Source organism: Pelodiscus sinensis, chromosome 4, assembly GCF_049634645.1.
Source record: "Pelodiscus sinensis isolate JC-2024 chromosome 4, ASM4963464v1, whole genome shotgun sequence".
In the NCBI taxonomy this organism is placed as follows: Eukaryota; Metazoa; Chordata; order Testudines; family Trionychidae; genus Pelodiscus; species Pelodiscus sinensis.
In genome coordinates this window covers 134,596,800-134,608,867 of record NC_134714.1, presented here as the reverse complement: position 1 = coordinate 134,608,867, position 12,068 = coordinate 134,596,800, and the positions used below count along the sequence as shown (strand labels likewise).

The following is a 12,068-nucleotide window of genomic DNA, read 5'->3' as shown; positions in this document are numbered from 1 at the left end:
CCATCCCCAACAGTGCCCCATAGGCACTGCCCCGTCCTCCAACAGTGGCCCCACCCACCACCTGCCCTCCCATCAGTGCCCTGCAACCCCCCATCCCCTCCACTGCTGGGAGAGGCTGGGGCTGGGGAGCCACTTACCTTCTGGAATCGCCGGGAGAGCCATTTATCCCAGTGGGAAAACATATCGAGCCACTTGAGTTCCCGCTGCCGCGCCACGTCCACCGGGATCCCGCTCTCCCTGGGGGGGGGGGGGTCAGAGTCATGGGGCAGCCACACCCAGCCCCCAGCTGCAGCCAGGGGAGCTTCCCCACAGCAGTGCCGGGGGGGGGGGGGGGGGGGGGGGGGGGGAAGCAGACGGCTTGTGTCCAGGTAACAGCAGAAGCCCTTCCCCAAAATGCCGAGTGAGCCGTGGCCCTTACTGGCTCTCAGGCCCTCTGGTGTTTGTAATCAGAACAGGGACCTGCCCCCCAGCCCTGCCGGTGCCCCTCACCCCCGCCCCACAGCCCCTGCCAGCCCAGCCCTGCCCCACAGCCCCCCTCACTCCTGCCCCACAGCCCCTGCCAGCCCAGCCCTGCCCCACAGCCCCCCCTCACCCCCGCCCCACAGCCCCTGCCAGCCCAGCCCTGCCCCACAGCCCCCCCTCACCCCCGCCCCACAGCCCCTGCCAGCCCAGCCCTGCCCCACAGCCCCCCCTCACCCCCGACCCACAGCCCCTGCCAACCCAGCCCTGCCCCACAGCCCCCCCTCACTCCCGCCCCACAGCCCCTGCCAGCCCAGCCCTGCCCCACAGCCCCCCCTCACTCCCGCCCCACAGCCCCTGCCAGCCCAGCCCTGCCCCACAGCCCCCCCTCACTCCCGCCCCACAGCCCCTGCCAGCCCAGCCCTGCCAGTGCCCCTCACCCCCGACCCACAGGCCCTGCCAACCCAGCCCTGCCCCACAGCCCCCCCTCACTCCTGCCCCACAGCCCCTGCCAACCCAGCCCTGCCCCACAGCCCCCCCTCACTCCCGCCCCACAGCCCCTGCCAGCCCAGCCCTGCCCCACAGCCCCCCTCACTCCCGCCCCACAGCCCCTGCCAGCCCAGCCCTGCCCCACAGCCCCCCTCACTCCCGCCCCACAGCCCCTGCCAGCCCAGCCCTGCCCCACAGCCCCCCCTCACTCCCGCCCCACAGCCCCTGCCAGCCCAGCCCTGCCCCACAGCCCCCCTCACTCCCGCCCCACAGCCCCTGCCAGCCCAGCCCTGCCCCACAGCCCCCCTCACTCCCACCCCACAGCCCCTGCCAACCCAGCCCTGCCCCACAGCCCCCCCTCACTCCCGCCCCACAGCCCCTGCCAGCCCAGCCCTGCCAGTGCCCCTCACCCCCGACCCACAGCCCCTGCCAGCCCTGCCCTGGGGTCCCACCGCCCCCAATTCTCCCAATTCTCCATCCCAGGGATGTAACCGGGGGAGGTTTGACCAGGAAGTGAAATTAACAAGGCCCAAAGTGACAGCGACCAGCCCGGTTTCCCCTCCGCAGGAGGAAGGAGGAAACAGAGGCTCCGAGAGGCGTTTGCCGACTGCCCAGAAGGGCCCTGCTCCCCAGCACAAGAGCTCTCAGTTCCCACTCCAGAGCCGCTCTCTGCTTCCTGAGCAGGGGGGAGGCACCAGAGAGCAGCTGGCTCAGGGGCGGGGGCCTGGCCTCTCCGGATCCAGCACAGGGATCCATCCCGGGCCGATGGCCATGCCGTGGGAGGGGTCTGTGGGGCCTCAGCCCCCGTGTCCACAGCCTCCCCCGGGCCCTGGCAGCCGGAGCAGCGGGGCCAAGCACCGACTGGTCCCTGGAGGGCATGGAGGGTGCGGGGGAGGCAGGGGGTCCAGACTCGGATTCCACAGGACGGGGCAGGGAGTGGATGGGGAGGCAGGGTGGAGAAACAGGAAGAGCCGGGAGGGGAAACAGGAAGTGGTGGCTTGGGGCTGCTTCATTGAGAAACTCAGGAAGGGAAGTGGGGGGGGCGTTCACACGAGCATGGGTGGGGGAGAATCTGGGAGAGCTGTGGGGGGGGCTATTCCCCCCTCTGGCCCGGGAGAGGAGGATGCTGGGACGGAGGGGGATGTTCAGCACTGCTCCCCTCGGCCTCCACCCCCCACAGCAACATCTCCCTGCCACCTCCCCGCAGATCAGGCCGCACAGCCCAGTCTGCCCAGGCACACAGCAGCCCCCCACGGCCTCAATTCCACACCCCGGCTCCCCTCCCCGTCTGCTCTGCCCCTCAGCTCCCTCCGCCCAGCACCAGGGCACCTCCACTCAGGGGGTGGGACTAGCCCTGTGCTACCCCCAGTGGCTCCCCTGCATCCCAGGGGAGGCTCCGAGCCCCGGGAACGGGGTAGACCCCGCCCAGCATGGAAAGCACCTGCTTTGGTCAAGCCACCCGTGTGCTGAGCCAGACAGTCTCAGCCCCTGCCACCCGACTCCAACCGGGGCTATTGGAGGGGCCACAGGCCGGGCCACGACCTCAAACAGGCCAGGGGCTTGGCCTGCCCCGGACAGGAGGGTGGCGGGACAGAGGCCCCGAGCCATGGAACACAGGACTAGCTGGCTCCAGCCAGGCTCACCCCAGTGAGTGAGTCAGTGCTGGGGGGCAGGGGGAAGCTCCCTGAGAGAGTCAACAAGACCCTCAGCACAGCAGGGGCAGGAGATGGGCTCCTCGGAGGCAGGCCAGGATGCTCCAGTGGCAGGGACATCCCCCCAGTGTGGACATGCCATCTCCTCAGCCCATACAGCTCTGGGCATCTCTGAGGCTGCCTGGGCCGGGCCGGGCCGGGCAGCACAGGTGGGGATCTGCACCCAGCCAACCTGTGCTGCGGCCAGGGAATGGGGGGCCAGAGGGGCAGGGGAAAGGCCTGGGCCCACTGCCCACCCTCCCAAGGCAGCCACCGCCGTGCCCCAGAAGCAGATCAGAGATGGCGCCCCTAGCCAGAAAAGGTCCTGGCTCCTCCCCTTCCCACCCCCTTGAGCCCGCCAGGCCCTGCCCTGGCACCAGACCAGAGCCAGCGCCCCCTAGAGGGGAAGGGCACAGGTGAGGGGGCAGCTGGGGTACTCACGGCATCCCAGAGTACTGGCTGCCCCCCAGGAACCCGTATTTGTCTGTACGGCGGTAGGGCAGGCCGTTGATCTCCGAGTCGGAGCCCAGGGAGCTGGCGTCGTCAGGGAAGCCGGGACCCGTCAGGGACTCCAAGGTGCCCGACATGAGGCTGACCGAATCCAGATAACTCAGGGTGTCTGGCGCCGGCGGGGGCCGGGGAGGTGGGATTCCAGGGCCCAGGCTGGACTGGGACCCCATGTCCTGACAGACGGCGGGATCCAGAGGTGCCGGGACCTCCGTCGCCGGGGGAGAGCTCTTCTCCTGCACCACCGGGCTGGGCGCCTCCACCACCACGGCCGGCGATGGGAAGGGTGCGGGGAGGGGCTTAACCGGGACGGGCGGGGCTGCCTTTCCCGCAGCCAGGCTGTTGGGCATGGTGAGAGAGCCCGAGGGTGCTGCCGCGGGAGGGGTCGTCGTCGCGTCCGCCCCTGCCAGCTGCGTCGTTTCCGTAGAAACCAAAACCACCTGGACAGCGGCAGCTGCCATGGTGGCGCCAGGTGTGGTTGCCACAGGAGATGCCACTGGAGCTGTCATGTTGCCCGTTGTCACCACACAGGGCCCCTCACTGTCCACAACGGCGGCCGCGCTGCCTGTAGGTGCTGGAGATGGCCTCAAGTTGGCCGGAGACGCCGGCGCTGCCGGAGATGCCACCACGTTGCCAGTTGCCGTCAGAGACACCGTGGCACTGCCCGGAGACACCGCCACGCCACCTGGCACTGCTGGAGATGTCCCCACACCATCTGTAGTTGCTGGAAATGCCCTGGCACTGCCTGCAGATGCAGCCACACCACCCGCTGCTGCTGGAGATGCGGTGATGCTGCCTGGAGACGCCGACACACCGTCCGTCACCACCAGAAACACCGTGGTGCTCCCTGGCGACGCCGCCACGCTGCCCGTGGTCACCGGAGACATCCCCACGCCATCCGCCACCACGGCACTGCCAGGGCACGTCCCCACACTGCCCGCCACCACGGTGCTGCCCGGAGATGTCACTCTTTGGCCCGTCACCGCCGTGGCTCTGCCCAGAGAGGTCCCCACGCCGCCAGTCGCCGCGGCGCTGCCCGGAGAGGTCCCCACGCCGCCGGTCGCCGCGGCGATGCCCGGAGAGGTCCCCACGCCGCCGGTCGCCACGGCGATGCCCGGAGAGGTCCCCACGCCGCCGGTCGCCGCGGCGCTGCCCGGAGAGGTCCCCACGCCGCCGGTCGCCGCGGCGATGCCTGGAGAGGTCCCCACGCCGCTGGTCGCCGCGGCGCTGCCCGGAGAGGTCCCCACGCCGCCGGTCGCCGCGGCGCTGCCCGGAGAGGTCCCCACGCCGCCGGTCGCCGCGGCGATGCCCGGAGAGGTCCCCACGCCGCCGGTCGCCGCGGCGATGCCTGGAGAGGTCCCCACGCCGCCGGTCGCCGCGGCGATGCCCGGAGAGGTCCCCACGCCGCCGGTCGCCGTGGCGATGCCCAGAGAGGTCCCCACGCCGCCGGTCGCCGTGGCGATGCCCGGAGAGGTCCCGGTGGGGCTGCCCAGGGGCCGGGCCGGGGGGCCGGGCGAGGGCGCGGTTGGCGTCGCCTTGGCGCCCAGCCTGGCGGTGTACAGCGCCGACCGGGGCGCGTTGTACCGGGGCGGGGGGTGACGGGGCGTCACCAGCCCCCATCTCCATGGCGACAGCCGACTCCTCCCCCCCGGCCCCTGGGGGGCGGCCTAGAGTGACAGGGGAGGGGGGGCGGAGGCAGGAGCCTCTCTGGGGCTCTGCCTCAGCCTAGGCATCCAGCAACCAGAAGCCAGCCCCCCCCAGGCTGCGCGCGCAGCCCTGCAGTGCCACGTGGGGGGTGGCCAATCACAGGCCAGGAGGGGGCACCCGGGCAGCCAATCAATGGGGAGGAGAGGGAGGGTTGTTGGAGGGCGGGTCCAAATGGGGGCGAGTGGCACTGGGATAGCCCAATCAGGGTGGGGAATGTCGGGGCTCCGGCCAATGGGGAGGGAGAAACCTCCAGGCCGGGGAGCTGGCGAGCAGAAGAGGAAGGGCGGGTGACAGAAGGGCTGGGGCAGGGGGCGGGACCAGAGGGGACGTGGCCAATCGGAGCAGAGGGATGGCCCCAGGCGCCAGACAGATGGTGAGGTGAAACCAATCAGGACAGAGACACCGGAGGCGGGCCTGTGACAGGAAGGGGCGGGACTAACGCCGCATTCCAGCCATTCCCAAGAGGGACCGGCTTTATCTCAGCCAATTGGCCTCAAAAGCGCATCAGCTCAGCCAATCGGCGTCGGGGCCACCCTGAGTCCGGTCCGGCGACCAATAGAACAGCGGAGCGGGACCTGGCCAATGAGCGCGGCGGTTCCTCAAGGAAGGGGCACCCGGGCGGGCAGCTCGGCCAATAGGAGGCTCCGAAAGCGGCGAACTCCGGCCTCGGGGATGCTTGGGTTATTGATTGGCAGTCGTCTCAACCAATAGAAGAGGAGGGCTGGCGGAAAGCTTTGGCCAATGGGAAGAGAGGCAGGGCGCGGCACAGCAGCAGCAGCAGCCAATGGGCAAGCGAGGGGCGGGACAGCGCAGCAGCCAATGGGAAGGGGGCATGAGGTTGGCCGGCGTGCAAAGCATTCTGGGAATTTGGCCAAGTCGTGCTGGGGGGGGCCCGGACGCCTGGGTTCTCCGCAGTGGGGGAGGGGCGGGTCCCAGGCGAGCCCTGCAGGTGCCCCTGGGTTGGGGGGGGCGCGTCCATGGGGATGCAGGGGGGGGTAGGGCGGGTCCATGGGAGGTAGCGGGGGGGTAGGGCGGGTCCATAGGGATGCGGGGGGGGTAGGGCAGGTCCATGGGAAGTAGCGGGGGGGTAGGGCGGGTCCATAGGGATGCAGGGGGGGGTAGGGCAGGTCCATGGGAGGTAGCGGGGGGGGGTAGGGTGGGTCCATAGGGATGCAGGGGGGGGTAGGGCGGGTCCATGGGGAGTAGCGGGGGGGGGTAGGGCGGGTCCATGGGGAGTAGCGGGGGGGGGTAGGGCAGGTCCATGGGAGGTAGCGGGGGGGGGTAGGGCAGGTCCATGGGAGGTAGCGGGGGGGGGGTAGGGTGGGTCCATAGGGATGCAGGGGGGGGTAGGGCGGGTCCATGGGGAGTAGCGGGGGGGGGTAGGGCGGGTCCATGGGGAGTAGCGGGGGGGGGTAGGGCAGGTCCATGGGAGGTAGCGGGGGGGGTAGGGCGGGTCCATGGGAAGTAGCGGGGGGGTAGGGCGGGTCCATGGGGAGTAGCGGGGGGGGGTAGGGTGGGTCCATAGGGATGCAGGGGGGGGTAGGGCGGGTCCATGGGGAGTAGCGGGGGGGGGTAGGGTGGGTCCATAGGGATGCAGGGGGGGGTAGGGCGGGTCCATGGGGAGTAGCGGGGGGGGGGTAGGGCGGGTCCATGGGGAGTAGCGGGGGGGGTAGGGCAGGTCCATGGGAGGTAGCGGGGGGGGGGGGTAGGGCGGGTCCATGGGGAGTAGCGGGGGGGTAGGGCGGGTCCATGGGGAGTAGCGGGGGGGGGTAGGGTGGGTCCATGGGGAGTAGCGGGGGGGCTGGGAGGGAGGCAGCCCTTGGGGCGGGCCCATCACACCAGGCTCCGCCCCACGGGGGGCAGGGGCTACACCCAAGCTTGGCTCAGCAGGGCCGTGGGACCGGGTCACCCCTCCTGCCACCAGGCATGTCTCCACCTTCCCCGAGGGCCCCCCTGCCCTCTCTCTGTTCAGGGGGGGCCGGGCTGTGGGTCATGCAGGACGGGCCGGGAGAGCCAAAAGAGCCACGGCTGCCCCTGCCTGGCGGGCGTTCACTCTGGTCCCTCAGGATGGTGATGGCACCACAGAGAGCCTGTTGGCCGAGTCCCCTAGCCTGGGACTGGACGGGGAGCTGTGGGAGGAGCTGATGTGCCAGGTTCCCCTCCTGTGAGCTTGCCCACTAACCCACCCAGCCTGGCTTCCCCTCGAGGATCAGCCCCTTGGCGTGTCCAGTTGGTCCTCCCCCAGGCCCTGCATACAGGGAGCAGGTGGTAGAGCCCATGTGTGTTGGGTGGGGGCACAAGGCTGGCCCCACCCAGAGATCCACGAGCTGTAGGGTTAGAAAGGGCCGGGGCTGGCGGAGCAGCATGATGACTCTGCTGTGGTGGCTCAGAGGAGACAGCTGGGGCTGCCCGTCTTGATAAGGAACATTTCTCAGAAACACCCGGATAGGCAGGAAGGCGGCAGGGAGTGGAGAGCGAGATACAGCCCATACAGGATTGCCCCACATGGTCCTGCCCTGGGGCACAGACCCCGCTAGCCCCCTCCCCCACGCTGATTGGCCATGCATATCCATTCCTCCCCACACACACCCCTCTATTTCTCTCTCCCTTCATCTCTCTCAAAACAGAGGCCAAACAGTGGGGTGGCATGGAAGGACCCTAGAGTGGGGACCCTTATTGGGGTGACACAAATGAGAGCAACAGAGGAGACTCAGGGTTCAGGAATGGGAGACTTGTAAGGGGTGACATACAGAGGTTGGGGGAACTGATCCTTTCAGTGGGGGACCCCTATTTGGGAGACGCATGGAGGCCCAGAGCTGAGCAGCTCATGGGGAGCTGGGGCAGGAGCGCAGGATCTCAGGGGGATCCATATTGGAGTGACACACGGGGGGAAGTAGATGGGGCAAGTGAGGGGAACCCATAAAGGAGTGTCACATCGGGGAGCAAAGCATGCAAAAGAGGGGGACCCATCCCGGGGGTGACGGAGCAGATGGAGCACGCCGAGGCCCAATTGTGGGGTGACATGCGGGGGTGGGGGATAAATGGGGCAGAAGTAGGTCGGGGAAGCTGGATCGATTGAGCCAGGCTCTACGCTGGGGCAATACCTGGGTCGGGGACCCCATGGGGGGTCCTGTGGGGCAGTTGGGGGGCCACACAGACTGGCGGGATCCCACCTCCCGGGTCTCCTTTCTCCAAGAAAGGAGCGGCCCAGCCGGGATCTATTTCAAGCCCTGGGCTCCTCCGAGCCAAACTTGAAGATGCTGCTATAGTTAGCCCTTGGCACGTCACCCCTCCCGGCTCCCCCCGGGAGCTCTATATAACCCCAGGGGGATTGGCAGGGCTCCCCAGCCTGCCCTGCTCCCCCACCAGCAGAGACTCCCAACAGCTGCGCCTGCCCGCCTGCGGAGAGGAGATGGTAAGTGAGCCGGACACACGCCTGGGAGGACGCTGGGGAACTGAACAGAGACACCCCTCCCCCCACGCACACACACGCCGCTTTGGGACCCTCCGACTTGCCTGCCAAAACCTAGTGTGGAGAGAAATGACCAGGGGATCAATCGATCCATATAACCCCATGCCCCCCCCCATGTATCCCCGACACCCCCTCTCTCTATCCATCCATCCCTTCACCCTCACATACACCCCCCAACTATCTCCTAGCTCCATCCATCTGTCCCTCCCAGCCATCTAGCTCCTCCACACCCCAATCTACCCACCCTCTTTCCACCCGCCCCACTGCCTCAGCCCTCTCTGTCTCTAGCCCTGCATTCCCCTCCGTCTATCCCCACACCCCCTCCTGGCATCCCCCAGGGATCACTTCCCCTGCGCTTTCCCCAGGGAAAAACCTGGGCTAGCTCTGTTATCAGTTGGGGGCACTCTTCCCCCCACAGCTAGACACCCAGTCTTGTCACTGCTCCAAACTATGGCCCATGTGGCCCCCTTCCCCTACTCCCTCCCATGAACCCCCTTGCCTCACCAACTCCAATCCACTCCCCAATAACTGCGGAGCACCCCATCTCCTGGGAATTCCCATGCACCCCAGTTTCCCCATTAATGTCCATACACCCACCAGCAATTCCCAAGCACCCCATTCCTTTTCATAACTCCCACACCTCTCAATGTCCCCTCTGCACCCTAATTCCAATAGCACCCACTGCACCCCAGTTCCCTCTTTAGCTCCCATGCACCCCAGATAAGCCCCCTTCTCGAGGTTCACCTCAAGAGCTCTGCCAGTTGCCCCCCATCCCATCTCTCCGACTGTGCACCCACTGATCAAGGACAAGGTGGATGAGGATGTGAGGGGCACCAGCCTGCGTCCAGGGCTCAGATGCGCGCCGGTGGGTGATGGCTCATGGAATTAACCTTTTTCACGCCGTGGTCTGTCTGCTTCTCCTCCCCCCTCCCCTCGCAAATCCCAGGCACCCAAGAAGGCCAAGAGGAAGGCAGCGGAAGGCAGCTCCAATGTCTTCTCCATGTTTGACCAAACCCAAATCCAGGAGTTCAAAGAGGTGAGACTAGGAGCTGGGGTGGATGAAAGGGGGGAGGAAGGTTCAGTCCCCCTCTCCAGGGGGCTGGGTTTCTCCACCAAAAGAGTGGGGTGCGGGGGACCACTTGGTCCCAGGACACCCCGAAATGATCCATCAGAAGCACCTCCTCCGAGATCTCCCCGCAGCATCCTTCTCCCTGGGCACAGCTGTTTCCAGCCCCTGCCAAGGACGGGCAGTTTCCTTCCCCGGATCCCAGGTGTCTATTTTGGGGGCCAGAGGGTGGAGATGTGACATCGGTGGCTGGGTTGGAGGCGCCTTACAAGGAAATCCCTGGAGATGTGGAATTTGGGGGGTGGGGGTGGGGGGACATGGCTGCCAATAGAATAGGGCATTTCCATCTCGGCAGAGGGGAGGAGCTGTCGGGGAGGGGAAGGAGGGTAGAAGGGATGGAGCAACAGAAGTGGGGGGGGTGTCGGTAGCATTCTCCCCCCCCCCCCCCCGGTCTCTGGAGAGCTCATCATCTCCGGCATGCAGCACCTGTCCCCCACGGGAGGGGCTGCACTGCCAGCTCGGCGGCATGGCGCCAGGAGGGGATTCCTGACATGCCTGCCCTCCCAGGGAAGCCAGGAAGGGGGATCGGGTGACAGGTGTCTCTAGGGGACAGCTGCAGGGGGGCGGAGGGAGGTCGGGCTGGGGGGCGCCCTACAGCCCTTGGCATCTCTCCAGTCCCATGATCCTTTGCTCCTCCCCTTAGGCCTTCACCGTCATTGACCAGAACAGAGATGGCATCATCGACAAGGAGGACCTGCGGGACACATTCGCTGCCATGGGTACAGCGGCGGGGCCAGTCCAGGGGAGGGGCTTGTCTGGGGTGGGTGGGGCTTGTCTGGGGTGGGCGGGGTTTGTCTGGGCAGGGCGGGAATAACGAGACATACCCTCCCTTGCCACCCTGGGCAGGTCGCCTGAACGTGAAGAATGAGGAGCTGGAGGCCATGATTAAAGAAGCCAGTGGCCCCATCAACTTCACCGTCTTCCTCACCATGTTTGGGGAGAAGCTCAAGGGTGAGTCACCCCCCCCGTCCTAGTTGGTACGTCCTCCTCTCCCTGCATCTTCCTTCCCCTTGGTACATTCCTGTATCTCCCCATCATTATGTGGCCTTTGGTACATCCATCTCCCCTCATTCTGCTCCCCTTTGGTTTGCCTCATCCCCCACCCTTTCCCCTACAGACATCCCTATCTGCCCCCCATCGTGTTCCCCTTTGGGACATCCCCATGCTCCCCCCTGCCTTGGTACGTCCCCGTCCCTCCCTTGTCTCTGTCCCCCTCATCTCTCTCCCCAACTTCCACCCCCACCCTTTGCCACATCCCCATCCTGTTACCCATTGGTACATCCCATCCCTCCAGCCACAACCTCACTGGTACATCCCACCCACTCCCCATTGGTGCACCCCAACCATTGCATTGGTACGTCCTATCCTCACATTGCATCCCAATGTGTATGTCCCATCACCACCTCATTCTATCCCCCAATGGTACATCCCACCCCATTCGTATCCCCAATGGTACATCCCACCCCCCCCATTCACACCCCCGATTGTACATTCCATCCCTTAGTCTTACCCCCATTGGTACATCCTATCCCCCCAGTCACACCCCCATTGGTATGTCCCATCCCCCCAATTCTCACCCTCTCCGATCCCCAGGTGCTGACCCTGAGGACGTGATCATGGGGGCGTTCAAGATCCTGGACCCTGACGGCAAAGGATCCATCAAGAAGCAGTTGTGAGTATCCCTGCCCCTGCAGGGGGCCCTAGGGGAACATTGGGGTCTCCCCAGCAAGAGATGCAAGGAGTGGGCACGGTGGGGGGAGGTCTGCCCAGCAGTGGACGGGCACGGGAAGTTGGTAGGGGTAGACATGGGGGGGTTCTGGCCAGCAGGAGGCACTAGAGGTAGGTGTGGGGTCTCCCTGGCAGAGGGTGCAGGCCTGGAGGTCCCAGGGTGCTGGGGAGACTCCAGAAATCAGGGGGTCTCCCCAGAATTTGGGTATCTAATTGCCACTCTCTGTCTTCCCCCATCACAGCCTGGAAGAACTTCTGACCACCCAGTGTGACAGATTCACCCCGGAAGAGGTGAGATATTTGGGGGTGACACCTTGAACCCCAATATAAACCCCATCCCTCCAGATCACCCCATCCAATCTGATCGCTCCCACAGTGCAAGTGAAGGAGGGGTCTGGTATTGCGGGGCAAAGACCCTACCTTTGGGGGTGGGATTACCCCAATTTTAACTCCCCTCTTGCTCCTCTCTCTCCCCCTGCCCAGATCAAGAACATGTGGGCAGCTTTTCCTCCAGATGTGGGTGGCAACGTGGACTACAAGAACATCTGCTACGTCATTACACACGGTGAAGACAAAGAAGGAGAGTAAATCCATCAGGCCTCCCCCAATTCCCCTGCCCGCCATCTAGGGGGCTGGCACTGTGGGATCCCATCCACCCACACCCCCCAGGTCCGGGGCATCTCCCCCACATGACACCAAATCATCCGTTTTGGACCCCCCCTCCAGCTGCAGACACTGATCTTATTTATTGTGATTTTGGGGTGGGGAGCTGGGTCCCACAACCCTCCCCTTCCTCACCCTGCAGCCAGAGTCTTAAGGAACTGGTCAGGACCCGTATCAGGAATTGAGAAAAAAATGTTGCAATAAAGCTGAGAAAACCTGTTTTTAA

General features: G+C 66.0%; 2 protein-coding genes across 2 annotated transcripts in view; one reads left to right on the top strand and one right to left on the bottom strand.

Moving 5' to 3' along the window:
• TBC1D10B (TBC1 domain family member 10B) overlaps positions 1–4,904 on the bottom strand; it is a 28,894-nt gene extending 23,990 nt beyond the window's left edge. Inside the window, 3 exon segments of the mRNA XM_075928770.1 lie at positions 138–237; positions 3,081–4,741; positions 4,743–4,904. Of these exon segments, the coding sequence (XP_075784885.1) occupies positions 138–237; positions 3,081–4,741; positions 4,743–4,772 (1,791 nt within the window). The 5' untranslated portion in view covers positions 4,773–4,904.
• A 753-nt stretch (positions 4,905–5,657) lies between these two features.
• Positions 5,658–12,068, top strand: MYL11 (myosin light chain 11). Its single transcript, XM_075928756.1, has 8 exons — positions 5,658–5,690; positions 8,050–8,268; positions 9,272–9,361; positions 10,095–10,170; positions 10,298–10,402; positions 11,045–11,123; positions 11,422–11,470; positions 11,663–12,068. The coding sequence occupies exons 1-8, from the start codon at positions 5,673–5,675 to the stop codon at positions 11,765–11,767; spliced, it is 741 nt and encodes a 246-aa protein (XP_075784871.1). The 5' UTR covers positions 5,658–5,672; the 3' UTR covers positions 11,768–12,068.

What these genes read in the sequence shown, in the direction of transcription:
- MYL11 (XM_075928756.1), top strand. An exon ending in CCGCCTGCGGAGAGGAGATG is followed by an intron (nt 8,269 to 9,271) that starts GTAAGTGAGCCG and finishes CGCAAATCCCAG; the next exon opens with GCACCCAAGAAGGCCAAGAG. An exon ending in GGACACATTCGCTGCCATGG is followed by an intron (nt 10,171 to 10,297) that starts GTACAGCGGCGG and finishes CACCCTGGGCAG; the next exon opens with GTCGCCTGAACGTGAAGAAT.